General features: G+C 48.0%; 1 protein-coding gene across 1 annotated transcript; it reads left to right on the top strand.

Moving 5' to 3' along the window:
- Positions 1-1,164: 1,164 nt before the first annotated feature.
- On the top strand, positions 1,165-26,197 carry ANAPC1 (anaphase promoting complex subunit 1). Its single transcript, XM_054290403.1, has 47 exons — positions 1,165-1,461; positions 2,223-2,384; positions 2,512-2,563; positions 3,117-3,226; positions 3,382-3,464; positions 4,256-4,329; positions 4,554-4,699; positions 5,322-5,542; positions 6,171-6,380; positions 6,667-6,762; positions 7,010-7,100; positions 7,181-7,246; positions 7,399-7,536; positions 7,870-8,010; positions 8,246-8,306; positions 8,594-8,781; positions 9,223-9,297; positions 9,436-9,701; positions 9,917-10,008; positions 10,304-10,452; positions 11,421-11,499; positions 11,578-11,614; positions 11,707-11,777; positions 11,895-12,073; positions 13,982-14,208; positions 15,309-15,427; positions 15,839-16,110; positions 16,634-16,868; positions 17,631-17,722; positions 17,852-17,986; positions 18,105-18,187; positions 18,300-18,378; positions 18,652-18,726; positions 19,246-19,322; positions 19,512-19,602; positions 19,697-19,750; positions 20,014-20,207; positions 20,429-20,515; positions 20,919-21,036; positions 21,806-21,883; positions 22,204-22,271; positions 23,201-23,339; positions 23,908-23,994; positions 24,437-24,532; positions 24,682-24,880; positions 25,338-25,472; positions 25,965-26,197. Exons 1-47 carry the CDS (start codon positions 1,249-1,251, stop codon positions 26,078-26,080), a joined length of 5,856 nt encoding a protein of 1,951 aa, XP_054146378.1. The 5' UTR covers positions 1,165-1,248; the 3' UTR covers positions 26,081-26,197.
- The last annotated feature ends 712 nt before the right edge of the window (positions 26,198-26,909 follow it).

The following is a 26,909-nucleotide window of genomic DNA, read 5'->3' as shown; positions in this document are numbered from 1 at the left end:
GAATCCCAGAATGTTTTGGGTCGTAAAGGACCTTAAAGATGGTCCAGCCTCACCTCTTGCCATGGGCAGGGACACCTTCCAGTATCCCAGGGTGCACCAAGCCCTGTCAGCTTGGCCTGGAACACTCCCAGGCATGGGGCATTATCTGGGATAATGCCCATGGCTCAAACACGGACAGCCATGGAGCCAAACAGGGATTGTTGGGAATAATGGACAAGGATTCTTGGTGCCAAATGCCAGGGAAATGAATAAGATGTGACTGGAGAAGGGGCCATGCAGAAGTAGGGCAGGGCTTTTCTGGAACAAACACCCTTGTTCCAGTTCACGGGGACACAACAACAACAACAACAACAACAACAACAACAACAAAAAGAGAACATCAGCACAGAATTCTTTCTTCCTTTATTTCGGAGCCCCTTCAGGCACTGGAAGGGGCCCTATGATCTCCCTGGAGGCTTCTCTTTTCCAGGTGAACATTCCCAATTCTGATGGAGATTGAACCTAAGATTGGATACATCTTCATACCACCACCTCTCTGTAAAGGAGTTTAGGGAACAAGAGGGTTCATTCTGAATCTCCCTTACCTTTCCTCCCTTTTACACCCCTGGCTTCCATCAAAATCACTCTATATGGATTCTGATTATTCTTTATCCTGGGATGAATTAGGTGGGAAGGAACTTTAAACATGACCCAGTTCCTTGCCATGCACTGGGAAACTTTCCACTATCCCAAGTCACTCCGACCTGGCCTGGAACACTTCCAGAGATGGGGCAGCCACGGCTTCTCTGGGCAACTCTTCCAGTGCCTCACCACCCTCACCGGGAAGAATTACTTTCCAACATCGCGTCTGAACGTATTTAAAGTCAGTCTAGCACAGCCCCAGGCTGCGAGCTGGGCGATCCATGACGGAAGCCGCCACGGGAGGACAGCAGTCACCAGCCACCACCAAGAGCGCTCGGCGGGACTGTGGCACTTTGAAATGGCAATTTTTGGGGGTAATCTCCCCTCGGGATGTGCCGAGAGGCGCTGCATTCCCGCCAGGACACGCCGGGAGCAGCCGCGTTCCCCCGGCAGCGCCGCGGGCGCCCCGCGAGGCGCGGCCATGGCGGCGCGGGCGCGCGCGGGGCAGGGCGGGAGCGCCAAAATGGCCGCGCCCGCGTGAGGGGCCGCCGGTGCCGCTCCCCGCGCGTCCCGGTGCCCGCGGGAGCCGCCGGAGCGTCCCGGAAATAATGTGGATATCGGGGCCCCATGTCGGACCACTGTGACGAGAGGGCGACGATGATTGCGGCCGGCGACCTGCAGGAGTTCGCGCCGCGGGGCCGCGAGCAGAGCCGGCGGCACCCGAGCGCCCTGAGCCTGCAGCTGCGGCGGCTGCAGCCCGCGCCGGAGCTCTGCTCCTCCGACGGCGCCGCGGGGCTCGTGGGCTCCCTCCGAGAGGTCACCATCCACGACCGGCACCGGGTACGGGCCTGGCTGAGCCGGGGGTTGGGAGGGAAGGGAACTTAAAGCCCGTGCGGTTCCCGCCCGCCGCCGTGGGCTGGGACAGCTTCCAGCAGAGCGGGTTGCTCCAAGCTTCTCCAGGCTGGCCTTGACTTCCAGGGATGGGGCAGCCTGTGCCAGGGCCTCAGCACCTTGCCAGGGGAGAATTCCTTCCCGGTGTCCCATCTAACCCTGCCTGTGGCAGCAGGAAGCCATTTCCCCTGTCCTGTCAGTCCAGACTCGTATCCGAGACCCACTCCAGCTCTCTTAGAGCCCCTTTGGGCACTGGAAGGGGTTTTAAGGTCTCCTTGGAGGCTTCTCTTCTCCGGGTGAACATCCCCAGCTGTGATGGAGATCGAGCCTAAGATTGGATCCATCCATATCCCAGCTTCTCTCTGAGAAGGAATTTAGGGAGCAAGGGGGTTCACTCTAAATCTCAGAACTCTACAAAGGGTCTCCCTTACCCATTCCTCCCTGGCTTCCATCAAAATAAATCCAAATGGATCCTGATTGTCCTTTACCGTGGAATGCCAGGGTTTTTTGAGTTGGAAGGGATCTTATGGATCACCTCATTTCACCCCCTGCCATGATCAGGGACACCTTCCACTATCCCAGGATGCTCCAAGCCCCGTCCATCCTGGCCTGGGACACTTGCAGGCATGGAGCAGCCACAACTTCTCTGTGCCAAACTCATCACACCCATGGCTCTTGTGGCTTTCCCTTGACAAACCTCTGTTTTCCAGGAAAGCTGGCAGCTGAGGAAAGGCATCAGTGATGTTGGGGAGGAGGTGGACTACGACGAGGAGCTATACGTGGCCAGCAACGTGGTCATCTGGAGCAAGGGCAGCAGAAGCCAAGCGTCCACCGTGTACAAGGCATTCACCGTCGACAGCCCCGTCCTGCAGGTACAGAAATGTGGGAGAGGGGCACTGAGAGAATGCACAAACCCTTCCCAGACAGGGAACACGGGAAGGTGATGTTGTGTGGGAGCAGCTCGTTCTGGAGAATTAATGATGCTGTGTTGGGTTTCAGGCCTTGTGGTGTGACTTCATTATCCCCCAGGAAAAATCGGAAAAAGCTGATGGTGAGTGAGTGTCCTGCTTCTTGTGCTGCTGGGCAAATGCTCAGCGCTCGGCTCCCTTGGCTTGGAATCATGGAATTGTTTAGGTTCGGAAAGCCCTCAGAGACCACTGAGTCCAGCTGTTGCCAAAACCACATCCCCAAGTGCCACATCCACGTGGCTTTTATAGCCCTGTGCCAGTGTCAGGGCTGAATACTCTTTTGGGGAAGAGATGTTTCCAATATCCACCCTGAATCTCCCCTGGTACAACTTGGGGCTGTTTCCTCTCATCCTGTCCCTTGTTCCCTGGAAGCCTGACCCCCACCTGGCTGCAGCCTCCTGTCAGGGAAGTTGTGCAGCACCAGAAGGTCTCCCCTGACCCTTCTTTTCTTCAGGCTGAGCTTTCTCAGCCAGTCCTTGTTTTCCAGCCCCTTCCCAGCTCCATTCCCTTCTCTGGACACACTCCAGGAGCTCATTCACCACCACTTGAAATGTCAGAATTTACTTTTTGTGTATAAGGGATGTCTGAAACAGAGTGAAACTTCACTGTGTAATTGTTTTGTTCCTTCCTCTCCAGTGCCAGGCAGTGAGGAAACAGTGGAGAAATGCATCTGCATTTTGCAGAATTCCTGCATAAACGTGCACAGCATGGAGGGGAAGGATTACATCGCTGCTCTGCCTTTCCAGGTAACTTCTGCCACGCTTTTTGAACATTTTTCTTCACATTTATGTTTCCCTGCTCTGCATAAAAAGCTTGAACATCTTATTTTCCTATAAGACATCATCAACACAGCACATGGTTTTATTTTTTATCCCACCATAAATCCTTTTTTTTTTAATAGGTTGCAAGTGTCTGGCCAACCAAGTATGGGTTGTTATTTGAGCGCAGCAGTTCTTCCCATGAGGTGCCTCCAAGTCCACCCAGGTATGGGATGAGGAATGTGGGTGGTTTCCTGTTGGATAATCTAATAAGGAATGGAGGAGTTGGAGGGCAGTGGTGAAAGATCCGTGTGTTTCTGATGGGAAAAGGTAAAATTGGGTGGAAAAGGAGGAAGTTGTGTTTGGTCCCTCCCTGGAAGCATTCAAGGACAGCTTGGATGGGGCTTGGAGCAACCTGGGATAGTGGAAGTGTCCCTGCCCGTGGCAGGGGGGGGGAATGGGATCATTTTAAGATCCCTTCCTACCCAAACCATTCTGGGATTTTATTGATGTGCTTCTTCCAGTCTTTTTATCCCATCCCATTGACTCTGAATGAGCACACTCAAAGCTGAGTGTTAAAAACTGTTTGGGAGTGCTGGTCCTGGAAATAGGATCTGGGAAGCACCAGCCTGATTCCATTGAGGTTTGTCCTAGGAATTGATTCCAGGCTGTCATGGAAGAGTCACTGTGGGATTGTTATCAAGACATTTTCTCTCAGCTGCAGGATCCCATTTCCTCTTTGGTGGGGATCCCATCCCATTCCCTGTAGGCTGCGGCTCCCAGCCCCTGTGGAAGCCCTCTGTGGATCCCAAAGGAAGCAGTTGGACAATGCACTGATAAGCAGCTTTTATCCACTCTTTTGGGTTTTCCCCTGGGATTCTCTAGTCCCCAGAAGAGCTGGGATTAGGAACAGAGATCCTGAAAAAGTCTACTCAGTGAATCCAGCAAGCTTTTTGAGATGGGATCTGTGTGCCTGCTGTCACATTCCAGGCTCTGATTTGTCTGCCTTTTCCCTAGGGAGCCTCTGCCGACGATGTTCAGCATGCTGCACCCCCTGGATGAGATCGCCCCTCTGGTCTGCAAGTCTGGAGGTACATTGGATGTCACTGGAGTCCCTCGGGGTGGCAGCAAATCCCAGTGTGTCCCTGTAGCAAAAAATTCGGGAAGAGTCACTTCCAAGCATGCAGTTAGAGTGGCTGCATGAACAGGAAGGCTGCCCAGGGGAGAAACCTGGATTGTGGAAGGGAGAGAGTGTGGGAGATGCTCACAGTATCATTGTGGGGCTGATCTTTTGGGATGCATCCCTGTTTTCCAGGAGTGTTTGGATTGTCCCGGGTGCAGTACATGGCTGACCACACGCTGAGGATCGTGTTCCTCAGCGCTGACCCTTCCATTGTGATGACCTACGACACTGTGCAGAGCTTACACACGGTCTGGGCCCTCAGGAGAGTCAAGCCAGAGGTACACATTCCCTGGGGAATGAAGATCCCTGGAAAACAGCTCTGTGCATTTCCAGGCCCTTATGTGTGTTAGGAATGGCTGGGATTTGGGATTTGTTTCATTTATAAGAGTAAGATATCTAGTGGGGCTGGTTCTTTTGGTTTTAAAGACATTTCTCCCATGGATTTGCCTGGAGCAGGGGCATCATGGGGTGGTGATGGTCATGGATTATATTATTGATATATTATTCCATACATTGGACCAGAAGGCTTAGGAAAAGTGGAAAGTAACTTAGTGCCATGAAAACTCCAACAGTGAGGGTTGTGAGGCGCTGGCAGAGTTTCCCAGAGAATCTGTGGCTGCTCCATTCCTGGAAATGTTCCAGGTTGGACAGGGCTTGGGATAGGGGAGGGTGTTCCCATGGCAGAGGGTGGAACTGGCTGGGCATTAAGGTCTTTTCCAACCAAATCCTGTAATTTATGAAAAACCATTGGAGCAGTTTTTGTGGGAGTAGAAGAGCAGGGTTGATGGGATTAACTCAGTAGGCTGAGCATGAATTTGTAACACATAACTGATGGGAAAAGCTGTTGGAGAAGCCTCTCCTTGGCTGCCCTTGCCCACATGCCATTGGTTTTCCTCCCAGGAGCAGAGCCTGGTGCTGAAATTCCCAGATCAGGGGGGCACCCCCCAGCACATGGCCACCAGCAGCTCCCTGACCGCTCATCTCCGCAGCCTCTCCAAAGGAGACTCCCCTGGGGGCTCCCCTTTCCAGAACTACTCCTCCATCCACAGCCAGAGCAGATCCAGCTCCTCTCCCAACCTGCAGTCCCGCTCTCCCACCATCTCCAACATGGCAGCTTTGAGGTGAGCACCCACAGCAAATCCCAAAGGATGGCACCCATGGAATAGCATGGACACGTTTTGCTCTCTGTCTTTCCATCCAAGGCTCTGGTGCCTCTTGTGTTGCAGCACCTGAAATTTCCCTTGGAATGCCCTTCCTGTGGCATTATCCCAGTAGTACAGGAGGGTGGTGCCTGTGCCAGAGCCAAGGAGGCTGCTCTGTCATGGATCAAGGAATGTCTGTGGGATGTTTGAATCCCAGGAGTGTTTTGGGCTGACTTCTCTAGAGAAATTAGAGGAGAGAGGTTGGGAGAGATTTTTGATGGAATGGACCATCTGAAGTCTTTTGAAATCTCATCTGTTGGATTTGGACAGAGATGCCTGGAAAATAATTAAAGAATTGTTTTCCTGTGCTAGAAAACTAAAGGAAATCAACAATGAGCTTTTTCCTGGTTTAGGGTTTGGTTGCGTTTTTTAAGTCAGTAGATGAGCTCCCTGGGATTCTCCCTGATTTTGAGAATTCACTTTTTGGCCATATCCAGTGACTGATTCTATCCCAATTTCGAAGATCCACTTTTTGACTGCATCAATATCTGATTTTTCCGTGAGTTTGAAGATCTCCTTCTCATCCATACCCTTTCTCTGCCTGCAGCCGTTCCCATTCCCCAGCCCTGGGAGTCCATTCCTTCTCTGGAGTGCACAGGTTCAACTTTTCCAGCAGTGCCCAGTCCCCAAGGAGACCCAGCGTTACCCATTCCCCAAATTCCATTGCCAACGACTCCTTCCTCACGCCGGAGACGGAGCCGATCGTTCCTGAGCTCTGCATCGACCACCTGTGGACAGAAACAGTCCCAAGCATGAGGTCAGCTGGTTTTCTTGGCATAAGAGTTGGGAAGCAGGAATTTAAGTGAAATCACTGCTTATTTGAGTGGTTTTTCTTCATTTGGAGCCATCTTGGAGTCTTCATGGACTTTCGCTCCCTGATTTTATTTTTTGGGAAATGATGTTCCCTTAGTGCCTGGCTCCCTTGCAGAGAACTGAGCACTCAGACCAGTTTTCTCTGGTGTGTTATTCCAGGCTTTCTGAATGTTTCATGGAGTCTCCAAAGCAAAGCAGGTTCTAACCTGGTCCTTGTGTCTCTTTTCCAGAGAGAAGAATTCCCAGGCATCCAAGGTGTTCATTTCCACTGACCTTTGTGGGCAGAAATTCCTGTGCTTTTTAGTGGAATCCCAGCTCCAGCTGAGGTGAGCATTTCTTGGGGGCATGTGAACCAGGGGTAGCACTCCAGAAATTCCCAGCTGGAAGTACATCAGGGATTTTAATTAACTAGAAAATTAAAAACAAGTTGCTTTATTTTGGGAAAGCAGGGAAAAGGATGAAGGAACCACAAAACCTACAAAAAATTCACTGGACTGTTGGAAGTCTGTGTTATATTTCTGTAACAACACCCAGGACAAACCTTTTATGTTTCCTGTTCCCCCTAATCCCTAGGTGTGTAAAATTCCAAGAGAGCAACGATAAATCACAGCTGATCTTTGGCTCTGTCACCAATATTCCAGCAAAGGATGCAGCTCCAGTGGAGGTATTGTTACCTGTGGAATGTCCTTGTCATGCCTCCTTAATTAAGCACAAGGAGCTGAATGTGCTGCTTGATTATTCCAGGGAATTGACACACTGCTGGTTCTGGAAGGCAGTGGGAATCTGGTGCTTTATTCCGGAGTGGTTCGGGTAAGCGACACCTTGTCCTTCCCTAATTTATGAGCAGTGCTGGAAAGGGAGTTCTGAAGCATCCATGGCATTAATGGGGCAATTAAATAATTTTTGTGGGGGGTATTTTTAGAGAAAAACTTAACTTTTTGTTTCCTTTTTCTACCAAAAAGGTAGGAAAGGTTTTTATTCCTGGACTTCCTGCTCCATCCCTGACAATGTCCAACCCAATGCCTCGGCCAAGCACTCCCTTGGATAGTGTCAGTACTCCATCCAAGCCTTTGAACAAGCACCTGGGGCCCCTGGAAGAGGTAACAAATAAGGAAATATTCCTTTTTTTTGTAATGATCAATGTTTTTTTATCTTCTAAGGTGACTTTTGCAATTGAATCTTTCCTTCTTGTTTTGTAAATCCTCTGAATAAACTGTGTTTAAAGAAGATTTCTGTGGTGCTGCCCTGTTTATTTATTTCTGTTTGCCATAAAACTTCCAAGGCAGGGATTGGAAAGATTTATAGTAATTTCCAAGTTTCTTGTTAGTACCTCAAACCCAACAATTACAGCTGTTCTTTGCTCAGATCCACTTTAATTCTGAATTCCACTTCAATTTGAACTCTAAACTGGGCTCATTTTTCCCACTTTGCAGAGCGTGCTTTTGTCACCAGTTCCGGAATTAAGGGATTCTTCCAAGATCCATGACTCCCCCTATGTTGAGGACTGCACTTTCCAGCAGCTTGGGACTTTCATCCAAGCTCTGAGGGATCCTGTCCACAACAGAGTAACTTTAGTAGGTATTTCCCTGTCATTTGGTGCAACACTTTTGATAACAAAGATTATTTCAAGATAATTCCAAGATTTCCAGTGTTTCACAGAGCTGGCGCCTGAATTCCATAACTTAATGTAGCAAAAGCCAGGATTTGGGAATATCTTCACCCACTAAGGAGTTCTGAGTTGATAGAAAATGGTTCTGCCTGCAGTTGATGCATTTCCTGATTTATTTCCACTTTTGTTGGATTTTCCAGGAGCTCAGCAGTAACACCATGGTTCGGATCAGTATCCCTGAAATCGCCACCTCGGAATTAGGTAGGATTCCAAAGCTTTGGGCGGCTTTTGCTTTGCTTGGGGAAGGGCTGAGGTGCCAGTTCAGACACAGCTGGTTTCAGTAATGAGCAAAAAAAGGAGTATTTTTCCTTATTTTTGTTCCAAATTGGAGGATTTGTGCTCAACTCAGGGAAGAGCTGTTGGAGTTTTGTGGCTTTATTTTGAGTTGAAAGCATGTCTAGCAAGAGGAACCTGTGGAGATTTCCACCACTGGTGAAGCAAATCCCAGGAAACCAGAGCTGATGGATGGTTTCCTTCTTTTCCAACAGTGAAAAGATGCCTGCAGGGGTTGAAAGCCATCCTGCCCAAGGAAACAGCTGTGCAGATGTTGGTGAAGTGGTACAACGCCTACAACGCCCCGGGAGGGCCCAGCTACCACTCAGAGTGGAATTTATTTGTCACCTGTCTCATGAACATGATGGGGTACAACACTGAGAGGCTCTGCTGGACACGGAATGTGAGCAAATCCATTCTTTAATTTTCAGGCCTGGTTTACTCTGTCTTTGTCATGAGGTACATTTATGAGGTGCTTATTATAAAAATAAATGATGAAGATTTGATTCCACCTCAACACGTAACACTGCTGTATTAAATTTGGTTAATCTCATACATAATAAATCAATTCTGAGTTTAAACACAGGTCACAACTGAGATTGTTGTTCCTTAAAGAGGATTTTGTGTTTCTGGGGTTTCTTCAGCAAATCCAGAAGTACCTCAAGCCACATCTTGTCCTACTTGGCTTGAGTTCAGATGTTGTGATTCACCTAGGAAACCTTGGTTCCAAAGAAATCACAAGAAACCCTGGTTCCTAAGACATCACACAGAAACCTCTTTATTTAATTTTTCTTTTTCTATTTATTTCTTCTATTTTTATTTCTTTTTCTTTAATTTGTTGCAGCTTGATTTTGAAGGATCACTCTCCCCAGTCATTGCTCCAAAGAAGGCAAGGCCATCAGAAACTGGGTCAGATGAGGTAAGAAATGGTTCCCTCTGTTATATTTGGATTGGTTTTTAGGGAAAAAATTCCTCTGTAACAGTGCTTTGGAATTACCTTTCTGGAAATTATTTTCACCATGGATCCTCTGTCTTTCTTTCTGTTTCTTTGCTCTAGGACTGGGAATATCTCCTGAGCTCTGACTACCACAGGAATTTCGAGTCTCACCCCATTGCCAAAGCTCTGCGCCTGGACCCTCTGGAAGTTTCAGCTTCCAGGGATGACTTTTCCCAGAGCCTCAGTTTGGATTCCTCCACCGTCCTTTTCACCCACATCCCTGCCATTTTCTTTGTTCTCCACCTCATCTATGAGGAGCTCAAACTGAACAGTCTGATGGGAGAAGGACTCCGCTCCCTTGTGGTTCTCCTGGTTCAGCTGGCCAGGTATTCCCACTGGAAAATCGTTTCTTTTGATGGGATTGCCCAAATTGGAGCAAACTTGCCCTGTATTTGAAGGAAAGGAATATTTAAAACCTTTCCTATTTGTTCCATGGCTCCAAATTCTTCCCAGCAGCAACTGCCCAAAAGTGGCATCTAGGAGGTTGGAATGGTTTTTTCCCAGGGGAAAAAGTCTGTGACTCCCCTTTCTCTCATTCCAGGGATTTGAAACTGGAAGCTTACATGGATTATTACTACAGGGACTACCCAGCCCTTATCAAAACCTCCAGGCAGACCTGCATAATTGACCAGGGTGAGTTTAAGCCTTTGGCTATTCTGGGATACTTGGATATTCCCTTTGTTTTTAACATTTCCCTTATTCTGGAGGATTATCCCCTGCTTATTCCTTTGAGGTAATTCTTCTTCCTTAAATAGGTGCCTTGAGTTTTCCTTCCTGTCATAAAATCCCATCTGACACGAGGGATCTGTGACATTTTGTGGGGAGATGCTGGATTTTTGTTGTTGAAGGAAACGCTGGAGGAGTTGGGAATGGTGAGGAATTCTTGTGCCTTTTCCCTGAGCTCATGGTCTTTGCTGTTCATCTTAAGTCCAAACAGGTTTCATGCTCCATCCCTCCTTTTTTTCTGCTGAGCCTCCAAGTATCTTCCAGTGGCTGAGTTCCTGCCTGAAGGGAGAGGGAGTGCAGCCTTATCCCTACTTACCAGGGATCTGTGAAAGGAGCAAACTGGTGGTACTGGTGAGTACTGGGGGACAGGGAATACAGGGAATGTGCCTTGTTCTGTCAGCACTGCCCTGTGGGCAGGGCTTGCTCCAGCTGCTGAATTTCCTGGGAGTGAAACATCCCTAAAGGAGGGTGAAATAATAGAGGGATTCATTTACTGGATGTATTGGAGCTGAGCAGCTTCACCACTTCTGTGTTTTTCTGTGGTTTGTGCAAAGTAATAATGGAACTTGGAATTATCTATATTTGGGGAGTGAGAATTCCCCAGTTTTCTCCTTGGGCATGCCCCAACATCAGTATTTAGTCCTGTGAGTGCTGATGGTATCTCCTGGTCAGCATCACTTCCTTACTCATTGATGGGAAAACCCTTCCAGCTGGGAGCAGAGGTGTCAAGCCTGAGGTGCCTGAGGAGAAAAACAGGGAAGAAAAGCCAGGATCTGTTTTCCTCCTCTCTCTGCCTGATCTGCCCTTGTAGAGCTCAGAGTTAAAAGATCTTCATAAAGCCCACAAAGTCATTTTACCTGGATGTGATTTTTCCCAGAATTTTCAAAATGTAGTGACTGATCCCTTGGATTTTGCTGGCTGGATCCAGCAGCCTTTTCACTTGGAACCTTCACAAAATAGCCGAGATGTGGAGGAGACCAAGTGGAAAACGTGTGTGTCTTGCTGGAGAAATGGAATGTGAGAAACACAAGAAGGATAACTGGGAGCATGTTTTTCTGTTGGGATGATATTTATATTTTATCTCTGAAGCAATGAGGGAAAATTCAGTGCATTGTTTCAGGGTGGATTTTCCCCCCCCCCAAAATTTAAAGCTTCAAAGTTTGTTGTTGTTCAGTTGTTTCAGTCTCCTTTTCTCCACACTACACCTGCCCTACTTCTGAGGTTGTATTTCAGTTACTTCCTGCCTGTTTTTCTGGGAAGCAAAGGAATACCAGGAATATAACCCCAGAATGACTTTTTTTGGTGTCTCTCCTCCCCAGAGTGTGGCTCTGTACATCCTTGGGGATGAGAGCGCTGTGCTGAATGAAGCCTCCCATTATTTGTACAAGATCACATCAGGTAAGGATGCTTTGATTCCCTCCTGGTAGTGTCTCAAGCTTGGAAAACATGGAATTAACACAGCCTTGTCTTTCCTAGGCCAACGGAAGCAGCAGATGGAGCAGGATGACAATCGGTATGGAAACTTTTTTGGTGTTGTTTTATTGAGTCTGTGACTTCCTGCTGACTTCTGGATGAGCTTTTATTGGCTTCTCCTTAATATTCCAGGTGCAATTTCAAATCCAGCACTTCTGTTTCCAGCCTGGCTGAAAAATTGGTCCTTTGGATGACCAGTGTTGGTAAGAGCGGATCAACAACACTCCCAAATAACCACGTGCTTGGATAACAGCAAGCACTCTTTGTCTGGGATTGATAACACTTATTTGAGGGGGTTTTTTTGCCTCTTTAATTTTAAGGTTTCACCTTGAGGGATCTGGAATCTCTTCCCTTTGGCGTGGCCCTTCCCATCCGGGATGCCATCTACCAGTGCCGGGAGCAGCCGTCCTCGGACTGGCCGGAAGCCGTGTGCCTCCTCATCGGCCGCCAGGATTTGTCCAAGCAGGCCTGGGAAGGGAGCCTGCAGAAGGGAAAATCCGTGAGTGTGGCCACAAAGGGATTTCTCAATCCCAGGGTTTGGGCACAGCAGGCAGCTCAGGGATTTCCAGCTTAATTCCCAAACTGAATGCGACAAAATGGAGGATTTACATGTACAGGGGTTTTGGTGTGAAAAGCAACATCCAGCAGGGATGGGTAATCATGGATAGCTGGGAAAAAACTCAAGATAAATCACATTTTTAAATTTAGACAAAAGTTTTACTTCCAGAGCTGTTGGATTCCTCCTCTTCCTCCCATTCTTTGATGCTTTCTCCAGAGGCTCTGCCATCAAGCCATGGCAGAAGGAGAAGGAAATGGGTATTTGTCAGAGGCTCATTGTGTTGGCATGGCTGGCATCCTCCTTTCAACTAGAAGAGCTGGATTTGGAAATACACTTGCCACATTTCTCTTTTTTTTCCAAAAAAGGTTTTAGTTACTTGTATCCTGAGGTAAAATTATTTAAAAAACACTGTGCTGTTTTTCTCTTCAACATTTTCTTCTGATGGTGGCTATCACCAGCATCCCAAGGAATTGTTTCTCACTGAAATGTCCTTTGTTGAAAACAAAAAACCTTCCTAAAGATTTGGCATAAAACCCCATCATGGCAGAAGATTGGAGCCTTTTCCAAAGTCAGGAATTGGAATTGAAATCTCAAGTCCACCTTGGTCAAGATCCTTTTTTGCCGTCTCAGCTTTGGAAGGGATATTAAAGTTATTCCAGTTCTCTGCAGCAAAGGCTTTATGACTAATTGCATATAAAAACTGTAATTAATTTGGCAGAAAGGTTAATTAACTCCAGGTCAGACCCCACCTGCCACCACACAAAAAGTCCTTTTTGTTTGCTGCTGGTGGAAGCTGTGCCCAACCGAAACCCTCACGAATCATCGAAAATGATGATAAATTTGATTTTATCACTGACTTTATAACAATGCCTCGAATTGATGTGACCTTAAAAGGCCAAAGTGAGCTTCAAACCCCAAATTGTTTGTCATTTCTCAGGAGGGCAGGGTGGAGTTTCCTGTTTCAGAACGGACGCTGCAGCTCTGGGTGGTGCAGTTGTGTGTTGAGATTGAGCGTGGATTTACCAGAAGAAATTGGGTTTCATTCATCAGCTCTTCATTTAGTTGCCTTCCTGGGGCCACATGTTCCCAGAGAACCACAGGAAGATCTGTTCCCTTTGGGTCCTCTCTTCACTTGTGTGATGTCAGCAAACAGGAGAGTAGAGTTTTAGAAAAGCATTTCTTGAATCTCGCATGGGAAAAGGGTTTTCCAAGAGTGTTCCTAAGCTTTGGTGCTTTTCTGGTCATGTGTGGAAGTTCCAAAACCATTCTGGTGCTGTGATGAATCCCAAGTCTTCTGATAGTGAGGAATTTTGGGATTTTCTGCTGTGCAGGCTGCTTTAATGGGTAATTTGCTTTTCCAAGGTGGTTGTGGAGGGAATCCAAATTGATGTGTGAAAACATCAACAAAAAATAACACAGGGTTTGGAGTAGAATCTGCAGAACAGCAGCTCTGGTTGGACTGATCACAAATTGGGAGAATCATGAACTGGGCTGGTGGAGTAGGCAGGGAAAGGAAAACCCTTTCCTACAACTGCTCCAAAACAAGGAAAGATTTTGAAAGGACAAGAACTTCATCACACGTCACCTCCTCAATGCATTTGAGGTGTCATATCCTCTTGTCTTTAGTTATTTATCCCATTTGGTTGTGCAAAACGACTTGATTTCCATCTTTGGAAATCCTCCAGGCCTTTAAATTCCTGTAAGGAGCATTGGAATGCTGTGACCCTCCATCGGTGTGTCCATCCCTTCTGTGTACAGACCCATCACATTGTGCTGGCTGAGTTCAGGCCGTGGTGCCTTCCTGGCACTTTTCCCACCCTGGAATTGTCTTTTCCCTTTCCCTTGCAGTCCGTGGGCACGGTGCCGTCCTCGGACATTCCGTCGGCAGCCGAGTCGGAGGAGGATGAGGATGGCATGAACGACATGAACGAGGAGGTGATGTCCCTGATCTGGAGCGAGGACCTGCGGGTGCAGGAGGTGAGGAGGCTCCTGCAGAGCGCCCGGCCCGTCCGCGTCAACGTGGTGCAGATGCCAGAGGCCAGTGACCACGAGTACATTGAGGAGAAGGAAAACAGGTAGGGAGTCCTGGAAACATGGAATGGCTTGGCTTGGCTTGGGTCTGGAAGGACCTTAAAGCTCATCTCATTCCAACCTCTGCCGTGGCCATGGACACCTTCCACTATCCCAGGTGGTTCCAAGCTCCATCCAATGTGGCCTTGGAAATTTCTCCATTTCCAGCTGTTTCTATTTCCCAGTATTTCGTTCAGCTGAAAGGTTGTGGGGATATTTTTGGAGGCTCAGAATCTAATTACAAGAAAAACCCATAATCCAAGTCTTTGGAGTTCCATTCCAAAGCACTGTTGGAATAGGGGGTTCTTGGGAAGGGCAAACAGCACGCTGAGATCAGTTGGGTTTGAAGGGATTTTGTAGCAGTTTGTTCTGCCCAAAAAATGTGAAATATAAGCAGGACCTACTCTGTAGAGACCAAACCATCCATGCCCTGCCGAAAGCTGGAGAACCCTTTATGACAGGCTGGTCTTGAGACGGGAGACCTTGGAAATCCGCAGAAAGCACATTCACTGTCCCATGCCATTCCTTTGAAACCTGTGTCCAGTGCCTTGATTATCCCTGTCCTGCTTTATTCAATTTGGGGGGAATTAAAAACCTCTTCTTTAAAAACCGAATCGAAAAGCAAACCTGAGAACACCGTTACCATGCAGCATTCATGGTTCTGAATCTGACCTAGGGAGCTGAGTAATCTAAGGAGTTTAGAAAGTGTTTCCAGACTAAGTCATAGAGAATTGTGGTCGGCATTCTTGGAAGCACCTTATCACCTCTGTACGTGAGTTATTACTCGGTGTTATCACCACTCATAGCAGGATCCCACGGGGCAACCACTTTTACTTGACTTTTTCCCCTCACCTCGCTTCCAGCACAGCTGGGAAGTGTCTGTGGAATGGATTTATTGAACCAGCTTTAAGGGAAAAATAGTGCCAGGTTCCAGCAGCTAAAAGGTATCTTGGAGATGAACCTTGTAAGGACCAAAGATTTGGTTCAAAAGGAGAAGGAAGGAGCCACAGTGAGGGGAAAATGGTTCTGTCCAGTGCCTGTTGTTTGTAGGTGTTTATATTTGGGAAATTTTTCCATGTCTTTTTTGGATTCACCTCCCCACCAGGTTGCTGCAGCTGTGCCAGCGAACCATGGCACTCCCAGTTGGACGAGGAATGTTCACCCTGTTCTCCTACCATCCTGTGCCAACGGAGCAGCTGCCCATCCCTAAGCTGAACCTCACTGGTACGTTGGTCAGGGCTTCCTTCCCAGTCCATCCCAGAGCAGGATGGGCTTTCCTCCAGCTGTTATCCCATTACAGTAATTTTTACAGCATCTTCTCCACTAAGAATTTCACGGCTCAAGTGTGGGTTTTGTGAGGAAGCAGCTCCTTTGGGCTTTGAATGTGCCACCTGGAATGGTGGAAGATCCTTCTGGAATGGTCAAGGCCAGTGTTATCAAACACTGAAACCTTTTATTAGGTACAGAAGGAGGGAGAAGTGGAAAAATGGCCTAAACAGTGCTGGGGTCATACAGGATCCTGCAAAGGGTTGTCCCGACATTCCTGAACATTATTGGATCAGAGCTGTTCCCTCACTTGGCCCTGGATGAAGAGCTTGGCTTTTCCTGACCCTGTTACCCCCTCTCCCATGGCAGGCCGTGCCCCTCCGAGGAACACCACTGTGGATCTGAACAGCGGGAACATCGATGTTCCCCCCAACATGGCCTGCTGGGCCAGCTTCCACAACGGCGTGGCCGCCGGCCTGAAGATCGCTCCCGCTTCCCAGATCGACTCCGCCTGGATCGTCTACAACAAGCCCAAAATCGCCGAGCTGGCCAACGAGTACGCCGGCTTCCTCATGGCCCTGGGCCTCAACGGGCACCTCACCAAGCTGGCCACCCTCAACATCCACGACTACCTGACCAAGGTGAGGAATTCTGGCGCATCCGAGAGGCAGATCCCGGTGGGATTGGATTCTTTAGGCAAAACAAGGAAGGTTTCTTTGAACTGCTGCTGCATTGGGAGTTTCTTGGTGTGGGAGAATGTCTGAGTTGCTTTGTTATGGTTGTGGTGCATGGTTTGGGCTGGGTTGGAAGGATCCTTTCTCATTGTGAGGAAGGACTTCTTTCCAAGGATTTGGTGGAGAGCTGGCTGTCCAGGGAGGGCATGGAGCCTCTGAATAAACTCCATTCCAAACCCACCTGGATGCATTCCCTGAGTGAGCAGGGGGGATAGGCTGGATGATCTCGAGATCCCTTCCAATCCTAAGTATTCTGGCATTCTGCAAAATGAGTAACCTCCATTTCTGTTCGAAGATTTCCAGCAGTGTTACCACCAGATCTCTCCACCCTGCGCTCAGCTCATTGGGATAAGCCAGTGGAACACTGGGACAGGGGTTTTCCCATTCCTCACTGGGAATGTGCCTCACTGCTCCTTGTCCCCTTTCCCAGGGCCACGAGATGACGAGCATTGGGCTCCTGCTCGGCGTCTCCGCTGCCAAGCTGGGCACCATGGACATGTCCATCACGCGCCTGCTGAGCATCCACATCCCTGCCCTGCTGCCTCCCACCTCCACGGAGCTGGATGTGCCCCACAACGTCCAGGTGGCTGCCGTGGTCGGGATAGGCCTGGTCTACCAGGGCACTGCCCACAGGCACACTGCTGAGGTGCTGCTGGCTGAGATAGGTGGGTGCCAACACTGGAAAAACAGGATGAGGGCTGGTCACTGTGTGCACCAGGGAGTTGGGATTGTAACCTTGGCACCTTTTCCCACCACATTTTCTTCCCATTTTTTCCAAACCTCATGGTTCCTCTTGGGAGATTGAAAAACATAAAAAGGAAAGTCACTCTTGGGAGCTTGCACAGCATAAAAAGGAAAGTCACTGGGTTTAGGAAGAGAAACATGGCAGCTTCGTTACTGTTCCTACTTATTCCACCTGGAAATTTGGTGTCCTAAATTCCCCTGTTTGGAATTTTAAGGGTTTTTAACCACTAGGCCTTAAGAGCTGATGTGAACAGCAGATTTGTGATCTCACTTGTGCTCTCATTCTGGGTTAATTTGTAACAGCTTTTCTCCATGTTTATGTGGGGCTATACTTGGAGACTGTGTGGTTTATTCAACAGGGAATGGGATAAATTTTAAGGGTGAGATTGTTGTGTTTCTAGAAATTGGATATGTGCAATCCTTTTTTAGCAACAGCATTTGGATTGGTTCAGGATTATTAAGTATCCTCAGTTAAACTTGGCATTTTCACCATGGCTCTGAATTCCAACCATAACATTTAGGAGGGAGTTGATATTTGGGAGTGGATGGATGAACTGCCAGCTCCTTGTCATTCCAATGAGGACTTCCCTAAGGAGGGACAGATCATTTTTTCTCCTTTCAGTAGGAATTAAGCAATAAGCTGGAATTTTCAAAGGTGAATTTTGCTGGTTTGGTTTCTCCAGGGCGTCCCCCCGGCCCAGAAATGGAATATTGCACAGACAGAGAGTCCTATTCCCTGGCATCAGGGCTGGCCTTGGGAATGGTGTGCCTTGGGGTAAGTCAGGAGACTCATTATCCACTGGGATGGCATTCCAAGAGCTGTTCCATCCTTGGCTCCCAGCTGCCTGTGGGTTTTTCTCCTAGAGGAAGGCACTTCCATGTTTTCCTTCTTTCCCTTCCTTAGCATGGCAGTAACCTGATTGGGATGTCAGACCTCAACGTTCCCGAGCAGCTCTACCAGTACATGGTGGGGGGACACAGGAGATTCCAGGCAGGAATGCACAGGGAGAAGCACAAATCTCCCAGTTACCAAATCAAGGTACGTGGTGCCAGTGCTGCCTCATTTAAGTTGGAATTCTGGGAGGTGTCTCCATGACTTTGGGAGCATCATTTTCTTCCAAGTGAACCTGTGGGAAGTGTTCCCTGTGTTTTCCCAGGAAGGAGACACCATCAACGTGGATGTGACTTGTCCAGGTGCCACCCTTGCCCTTGCCATGATCTACCTGAAGACCAACAACAGGTATTGACCAGGGAATTCCTGCAGGATTAACCTGCCCTAGTGTTGGCTCTGCTGAGGTTTGGAATTGCTGGAATGTGACCTGGAAACCCTTTTCTTCTGCCATGCCCTGCAGATCCATTGCTGACTGGCTCAAAGCACCGGACACCATGTATCTGCTGGACTTTGTCAAACCAGAATTCCTTTTGTTGAGGGTAAGATTTCTCTTGGGTTCCTTCCTCAGTGTATTTAAATTATGTTTAGGAATTCCAGCCCAACATGCCCATCATTCAGAACACTTTGCTTCCCAGCCAAATTCAGCCCTTCCAAGAATTCCTCCTTGTAGTGTGGCAGCTTCCTTATCATGGAGACAGAATTTGGGGAGAAATAGATGAATGACACAATTTATGGGGAATGTTACATTAAATTTTAGGTGTATTTTTATAGCTTTTCCCAATTCCATAGATAAATTTTCTGCCTTTTTCCAGACCCTGGCTCGATGCCTGATTTTGTGGGATGACATTCTGCCCAATTCCAAGTGGGTCAACAGCAATGTGCCTCAGGTGGGTGTTTGTTTATGTGTGGTGTGTTTGTTTCTCAATTTTACACCTCCCTGGATTGTTTTCTGTGTGGATATTTCCATAGTCATGCCAGGAGCACAAGGAAATGAGCATTAACATGACACAGGTGACTGTCCCCTGGGATCCATGGATTTAGGAGCACCAGGGACTGGAAGGGAGATGATTGAGGAGAGATGGGATTATTCCAGACACAAAATGATGTCAGGGAAAGAAGGGATTCAACTTTTCCCTGCATTGCCAGGTCCAAAACTGCTGCATGGAGTTGAGCATTAGGAATAACTTCCCAGGAGTGGAATCAGTGATATTCCAAGATATTGCATGGAATTTTTAAGAGCTCAATACCTATGTAAACTACAGGATGGTGATGGTCTCTGTTGGGGGAAAAAACAGCTTTTCCTTCTCTTAGACCTGTTTGGTATCACTTATGAACTCTTGGTGGCCAAAGTTTCAATGAGCCATCAGTTTTCCCTTGGATTTATTTTCCTTCCCTGCTTTTTGCAGATCATAAGAGAGAACATTATCTCTCTTCATGCAACAGAGCTGCCTTCCTCTGAAGACCTGAGCTTGGAAACGCTGGCGTGAGTAACATCCCAAAAATCTCCTCCCAGGGAGTTTTACTGTCCTGTAAAGGAGAGTTTTGTTATATGGGATATCCTATACAGGATGAGTCTTCCCTTTTATTTTTAAGGGATGAAGGGGTTTGTGCTGTGTATTCAGATGAGGAGAAGAGGAGCATTTAGTCATTTCCTGTTTGTGTTGTTCCTTAGGCAAGCTCACGTCTACATCATCGCCGGAGCCTGTTTGTCCCTGGGATTTCGTTTTGCCGGCTCGGAAAATCTGGCAGCATTTCAGTGCCTGGTAAGAGGAGGGTTATTTGATTCCACTCACTTCCCAGGGAGCTGTCACTCACCTTTTGGATCCATATTCACTGGGCATTCCTTTTTTTTTCTAGTACAAATATGCCACGGATTTCCTGAAGTGCTTGTCGGCTCCGACGGCGTCCATAGTAAGTTTTTCCGAGCAAAAAGATGGCTTTGTGTGACCCTCAGCAAAACTTCAATGGGAACAAACCCAGCCCTTTCAATTTCCTGGATTACACGTGATCTATAGGATGTGGCAGAGCTGAAAATCATTGAAGGACTTTGCTGGCTCTCCCTCCTTCTGGGGAATGTGGTTTTCAAGCTCTGGGGTAGAAAGTGGTGGATCATCCCACCTGGAATGTGCTGTTGGCCATGGAACTGTGATGAAACCTCTCTGTTGTGCTTGAAGACAGGTCACTATAACCTGGAAACGTGCCTGAGTGTCCTTCTCCTGGCCCTGGCCATGGTGATGGCCGGCTCTGGGAACCTCAAAGTGCTCCAGCTTTGCCGGTTCATGCACAAGAAGACGGGGGGAGAGATGAACTATGGCTTCCACCTGGCTCACCACATGGCTTTGGGGCTCCTCTTCCTGGGAGGAGGAAGGTAATGGGCCTTTTCCAAAGGCAGATCTCTGCCCTTATTTCCATTTCCTCCATTTCCTTGATTTTAATATATGGATGCATAAATGCGCCTTCTGTTGGCAGAGAGAGTCTTGTTGTCTTCGTGCACTTTTGGAAATTCCTTTCCTCATCCCACCAAATTATTTTGGCCTCCTGTGTTTTTTAGAAGGAAAACTAAAGGACAATGTTGTTTTTTTCCTACAGATATTCCCTGAGCACTTCCAACTCCTCCATTGCTGCTCTTCTCTGTGCTCTGTACCCTCACTTCCCTGTTCACAGCACGGACAATCGGTAAGGCTTTTGTGGGGATCCCATTTCCTTCAGCTGAACCATCTTCCTACAAAAGACAAGTGATGGACTTTTACCAAAAATCAATTTTTAGACGTTTTCCATTAAAAAAAAAATGTGGGAAATGGAAGAAGTAAGTGACAGTGGTAGGGATCTTTGGGCAGTGAGGAAACACCAACTCTGCTGTGCTGCTGTGATGAGGCTGCTCCAGTTTGCTCAGCTGGAAAAAATTTTGTAGAAGATCTGTCCATTTATGACCCTTAATTACTTTTGGTTGTGCTCCATTAAGCCCTGTTCTGTTAATTAACCAATACCATGGCTACACTAGCTGTATTTAGGTGTGGAGCTGGAATTGGGTGTGTGGGACCATTCCTAGCCCATGCTGAGCTCCTGGTTCCCACCCCAGGTACCACCTGCAGGCTCTGCGTCACCTGTACGTGCTGGCGGCCGAGCCCAGGCTCCTCACTCCCGTGGACGTGGACACCAACTCCCCCTGCTACGCCCTCATAGAGGTCACCTACAAGGTAACGTGCCTGGGAGGCCCTGAGGGGCTGTGGGATGGCCAAACACTCGGATTTATCCCAGTTTTCATTGGAGTGGCCTCCCGTCTTGGGTTTGGTTTCAAGCTGTGGTGGAGACGAGGTGGATTCTGCACAAATGAGTGAAGGGTTGGGCTGAACCCACTCACGCCTCAGGTGCGCTTTGGTGGCACGTGGAGAGCAGAAGGGAGGACAGGGAGAGTCACCAGAGTCTTCAATGGTGTCCTGACTGACCCAGGTTCTTCTCCCTCTTCAGAAGAATTTCCAAAGGCTCAGAGGTGGCTGGAACCATTTGTGGTTTTCTAAGCCTTCTCCTAATTCTGACATGAGCAACTTGGTGTTTCTCCTTCAGAGAAGGGTCCTTTCTGTGGGATTTATTTTATATGGGAGAAGGGAGATGCTCAGAATTGAGTTCTTGGAATTTTTAGGGGGAAGAGGTGCATCTCTGTGATTCTGGCAGAGAGTTCTCCATGTTCCCATTACAGCATGCTTCCCAAACCTTCACATTTCAGCCTTGCCCAGCGTTAGGTGTTGATCTCTCTATCCATGGAAAATACAGCTTGGGTGTTGATCTCTCTATCCATGGAAAATACAGCTTGGGAAGTCCGTGTTTCCTGACATGAGTCCTGTGTTTACTTAGGAACAGAACCCCCTGCCTGCTGCCAGGGCAGTTGTTCCCCCCAAGGTTCCCTTTTCCTTCCTTTTCCCATGGAAATGATCTTTTCCAACCCGTGGCTGCCGTGATGTTTTGCAGGGCACACAGTGGTATGGGGAGGCCACCGAGGAGCTGATGGCACCCACGCTTCTCCCAGAGCTCCACTTACTGAAGCAGGTAGAGGAGGAAATCTCTGTTTTAATGGAAAATCACCTGGATTTTGTGTCACAAATCTCAAGAGCTGAGATCTGATGGGTTTTGATTCCTTAGCCTGACTCTGGATGACATTGTCCCATTATGATTCCAAAGACAATTCTCTGTCTTGATCAAGATCTTCCAAGATCTGATGCAGCAGGGAATTCCCTGTAGGAGACACAAACCTCCTCCTGAATTTTCTGTGTGGGCAACACTATAAACCAGCCCTGAAAAAAAAAAGTAAAAGCCTCTTAATTCAATGATTCTGGTTATATTTAGTAATAAAATGTTTCTATTGACAGATCAGAGTGAAGGGCCCCCGGTACTGGGAATTATTAATAGATTTAAGCAAGGGAACGACTCATCTCCAGTAAGTGTTTTTAACGCTCAACTGAATCATGACCTCGTAGTAATCGTATTTCATGGTTTTCTTAAACCCTCCCACAGCTCTGGGTTTCATCAAGTCACTGTTGTGCATCTGACAGCACTTTAGGGCTAAAGGAAGAAACTGCAGAGTTGGGTTTCACCCATTGAGGTGAATAATTCATGCAAAAAAACAGGTCGGGGAAAACCTGATAGTAAAACCCGCAGAGACTGGCAGTGGGATGGAGGCACCAGAGAGCAGCTACTACTCATGGTTTTGGTTTGGTTTTGAGTGGTGGTGATATCACATTTCCCAGACTGTTGGGGACTGTTACAAAGCCCTGTGAAGTGCTTTTTCTCGTGTCACCCCATGTCACAAAAGTGCCACCCGCCCTCGTGACGCACTCGAAAGGTGGCGGGCAGCTGTGGGAACCAGAGATTTTATCGGAACACAGGATCTGGGGTGGGGGTGTGGAAATCATTCTCATCTTTGCACTCCCCAGTGAGGGGTGGGAGAAACCAGCTCAATCTTTGCTCAGCAGTGGGGTGCTTTTAGATCATTTACTTGCCGTTGATCAATCCCAGAATCATTTAGGTTGGAGAAGACCTCCAAGATAATGAGTCCAATCGTTGATTGCCCCCTTGTCAAGTGGAAGGATTAAATTAAGCTCAGTCCATTAGTACAGCGTGGGTTGGGAGGGATTTAAGGATCACCCAGTGCCACCCCCTGCCATGGGTAGGGACACCTTCCACTACCCCAGGTTGCTCCAAGCCCCATCCAACCTGGCCTGGAACACTTCTATGGATGGGGCAGCCAGAGCTTCTCTGGGAAACCTGTGCCAGGGCCTCCCCACCCTCACAGGGAAGAATTCCTTCCCAATATCCAGCCTGAATTTCCTCCTGATTCCATAAATCAGCCCCATTGTGCCATTCCAGGTCGATCCTTTCCAAGGGTGGCATCCTGTACGTGAAGCTCCGGGCTGGGCAGCTCTCCTACAAGGAGGATCCCATGGGATGGCGCAGCCTCCTGGCACAGACCGTCACCCACCGCAGCTCCGAAGCGCGCGCCTTCAAGGTACTGCCCCCAGGGTGCTTCCTGCCAGAAACGCTGCTGAGGGGGGGGAATTCTGGTGGCTTTCACAGGAATTCTTGTGTAGGTGCATCTGCCGTGAGCAGACACGAGTGTTGGACACGTCCTGCCCATGAAGTGCTTGATCATGGAATCATTTAGGGCGGAAAAGTCCTCCAGGGTCATGGAGTCCAACCTTTACATCATTGAATTCAAATTTTAGATCATGGAATCCAGCCTTTAGATCATGGAGTTCAGCCTTTAGATCATGGAATCCAACCGTTAGATCATGGAATCCAACTTTTAGATTGAATCCAGCCTTTAGATCACTGAGTCCAACCTTGAGATCATTGAATCAAAATTTTAGATCACTGAGTCCAGCCTTTAGATCATCTAGTCTAGCCTTTAAATTGAGTCCAACCTTTAGACATGGATTCCAACCTTTGGCGTGGGTTCCAGTTTTCTCCCCTGTGTTCTGGACACTTTGGAAATCAGTTGTTGCTACCTTTGTGCACAAATTCAAAAAGTTCACTTTAGGAATGTGTTTTAATCCTTTTTTTTTTTTTTTTCCCAGCCAGAAGCAATTTCCGCTTTCACTTCCGATCCCGCTCTCTTTTCCTTCGCCGATTATTTTTGCAAACCGACTATGGACATGGGCCAGGTAGGATGTGTTGGTGTGGACCAACACTTACTCCATGGATAAAAACTAGGGAAAACCTGCCTTAAACTCTAGAGCAGAATTTAGCCCTGCAACCAGAAGGGGCAGGGAATATCCTGCAGGATGTTGTGCAATACAAGGATGACCTCTGATTCCTGTTGGTTGATATCGGGATTTTTTGTCGCATTCCTTGAGGAATGTGTTTAACAAACCCAGAGAGCCATGAAGCATTTAGGGGAAGTCACAGAAGGTGTTTTAAATGGAATTTCTTTAAAAATTATTTAAGGGAAGGCATAAAACCCAGTTTAATTATCCCAAGGAAGAAGTCAAGTGGTGTCATTAATTATCCCAAATTCCTGTGATGCCACTGCATGGATTAACTTCAGTTAATTAATTCCAGGCAGGAACCTGGAATAAATTGTGCTTGACACCTGTCTTTCTTCAGAAACAGGAAATCCTGGATCTTTTCTCCTCCATCCTTTACGAGTGCGTGACCCAGGAGAATCCGGAGATGCTGCCCACCTACATCGCCATCGACCAGGTAGGAAACCCCTGTTCCTGTTGGAAGCAACACTTTTCCCCACTTTTTGGGGGGCAAACAGTGGCCATTCCTCACTTTTCCAGAAGAGTGAGGACAGGGGTTGAGGAGTCATTTACTTGTTTCATTCCTGCTCCAATTCCCACTGCCAGGCCGTGAGGAGGCTGGAAAGGAGGGAAATGTCCGAGACCTTTGAGCTGTGGCAGATGAAGCTGGTGCTGGAATTCTTCAGCTCCCGGAGCCACCAGGAGAGGATGAGCAGGAATCCAACCCGAGGGCTCTTCATGAACTCGGAATTCCTGCCAGTGATGAAGTGCACCATAGATAACACCTTGGATCAGTGGCTTCAAGGTAAGGAGGAATTTCAATCCAAGAATCCTGAAATGGTTTGGGTTGGAAGGGACCTTAAAGACCATCTCATTCCATCCCCTGTTGTTCACCTGGTTCTTGTCTTGCTGATCCAGGTTGATTTCTGCCTCAAAAGTGTGGAAAACTGATGAGGGAAGGGAGGGCGTTTTCAGTGTGTTGTGGAACATTCCCTGGAGAATTGTGTTTGCCTGGAGTGGTGGGGGTTTTTAGCAGGGAAGGTGATGTTTCCCAGAGAAAATTCCTTCCTCATCTTGCACAGGGAGAATTTTCCCAGAGCAAAAGCCAACAATGACCAAAGCAGGGTGGCCATGGCAGAAGGAAGGAGGTGGGAAAACAACCTCCCAGCCCATCTTCTGTGGGGAATGGAGACTTCAGTGGGATCTGTCTGTGGAAATCCTGCTTCCCAAATGTCACCAAGGGTATTCCTTGTGCCTTGCAGCCGGAGGGGACGTGTCCCTGCATTCCTACCTGAGTGGGCAGGCTCCAGAGGAATCCCAGCTGAGCATGCTGGCGTGCTTCCTGATCTACCACTCTGTGCCCACACCAGGGCAGCTGGCAGCTGGAGGCCTGGAAGGTGAGTCTGGAACTGGGATTTGGGGAAATCCTGGATCCTTTCACTGGGCAGCTTCTCCTTGCTCTCCAGCAGCCTGGGAATGCACCAGTCCTGAGGTTACTAAGGGAAAGAGAGGCAGCTTGATCTTAATTTTGGGAGCTCTGTTCCTTGCTTAGGGCTGGGGCAGAAATGTCACCACATCCATGAGGGACTGGGGGCCTGTCCCAGGAAGCCTGTGCTGGCCACAAATTCCTGTGTCTGGGCATGGAAGATTCCAGTTACCTGTTACACACCTCTTTCTGGGTGTTCTTTCCCTCTGTGTTCTTCTTCCTGGATCTGGGATCTCTTTTCAAAGAGATTTGAGATCTCCTGTGGAATTTCACTTTCCAACCAGCACACAACAAACGGATCCATGCGATGACACCTCCAGAGCTCTTTGAAGCTTCCCCCTCCAATTTTGTGCAAATGTTTGCTCATTTTTACACCCTTTTCCTTTGCTTTGGATGTTTTTAGGGAGCAGGAACTTCTCGGAGCTGCTGCTGAAGCTGAGGAGGCTGCACGTGCCCGTGCGGGCGCTGCTGCGCCTGGCCCCGCTGCTCCTCGGGAACCCCCAGGCCATGGTGCTGTAGTCCCACCAGGCTTCCCAAAAATCTCCCTCTTTTTGTACCTTCCCAAACAGCAGGCTCACCCCCAGCTGTGGCAACCACGACCAGGAGTTATTTATAAATTGTTATGAGGAATTTAAAAAAAAAAAAAAGAGCTATAAAAGTGAGGTCATAATAAATTTACTTTTGTAACGAAGGTTTGTTTGCAGATGTGTGGTTTCTGTGGGGGATTTGGGAAAGACCTTGGCTGGGAATGGTGCTTTTCCATGGCTTTGTAACTCCTTTGCTTGTGGTGGATCTTATTTCCAGACAATGGAAATAATTCCTGGTTTAAACATTTTGTGTTCCCTTCCTCCATGTGTATCCCACTGGATGAACTTGGAGCAGGGCGCATTCCTTGTTGCTTCTGGGCAGAGCAGATCCTTAATTTGTCACCAAACACATGGAATTACTCCATAAAAAGCAGCCAGAGGTTGGGGGATTACTCAGCCAGAGCCAAAGGCTTGGATTCTGATTATTGTTGTTCCAAATTTAATCCTGTTCTGTGGGATTTGTGCCAGTTCCTCCCTGTTTTTTTCCCAAATCCTCAAGGATTTTGCAAAGGGTCAAATGGAGGGAGGAGGACAACCAAGAGTGATTAAAAATAGAGCAAAAGCAGGAATATTATACAAACCTGATTCTTACAAAAAACCAATTTATTGTGTATTAACTGAGGTTTTCTAATTACTTGAGGTGTCCTGAAGGAGGCGGAGCCCGTGCCAAATTCCAGCCCTCATCCTTTTTTTTTAAGCTGTTCAGAAACTTCTCTAATTCAATAAAAACGGTTTAATTAATTTAATTTGTCACACCTCCT

This window comes from Melozone crissalis, unplaced genomic scaffold (genome assembly GCF_028551555.1).
Source record: "Melozone crissalis strain CALT ecotype California unplaced genomic scaffold, PUWL_Pcris_2 ptg000081l_1, whole genome shotgun sequence".
NCBI lineage: Eukaryota > Metazoa > Chordata > Aves > Passeriformes > Passerellidae > Melozone > Melozone crissalis.
This window is presented reverse-complemented; position numbering and strand designations above follow the sequence as displayed.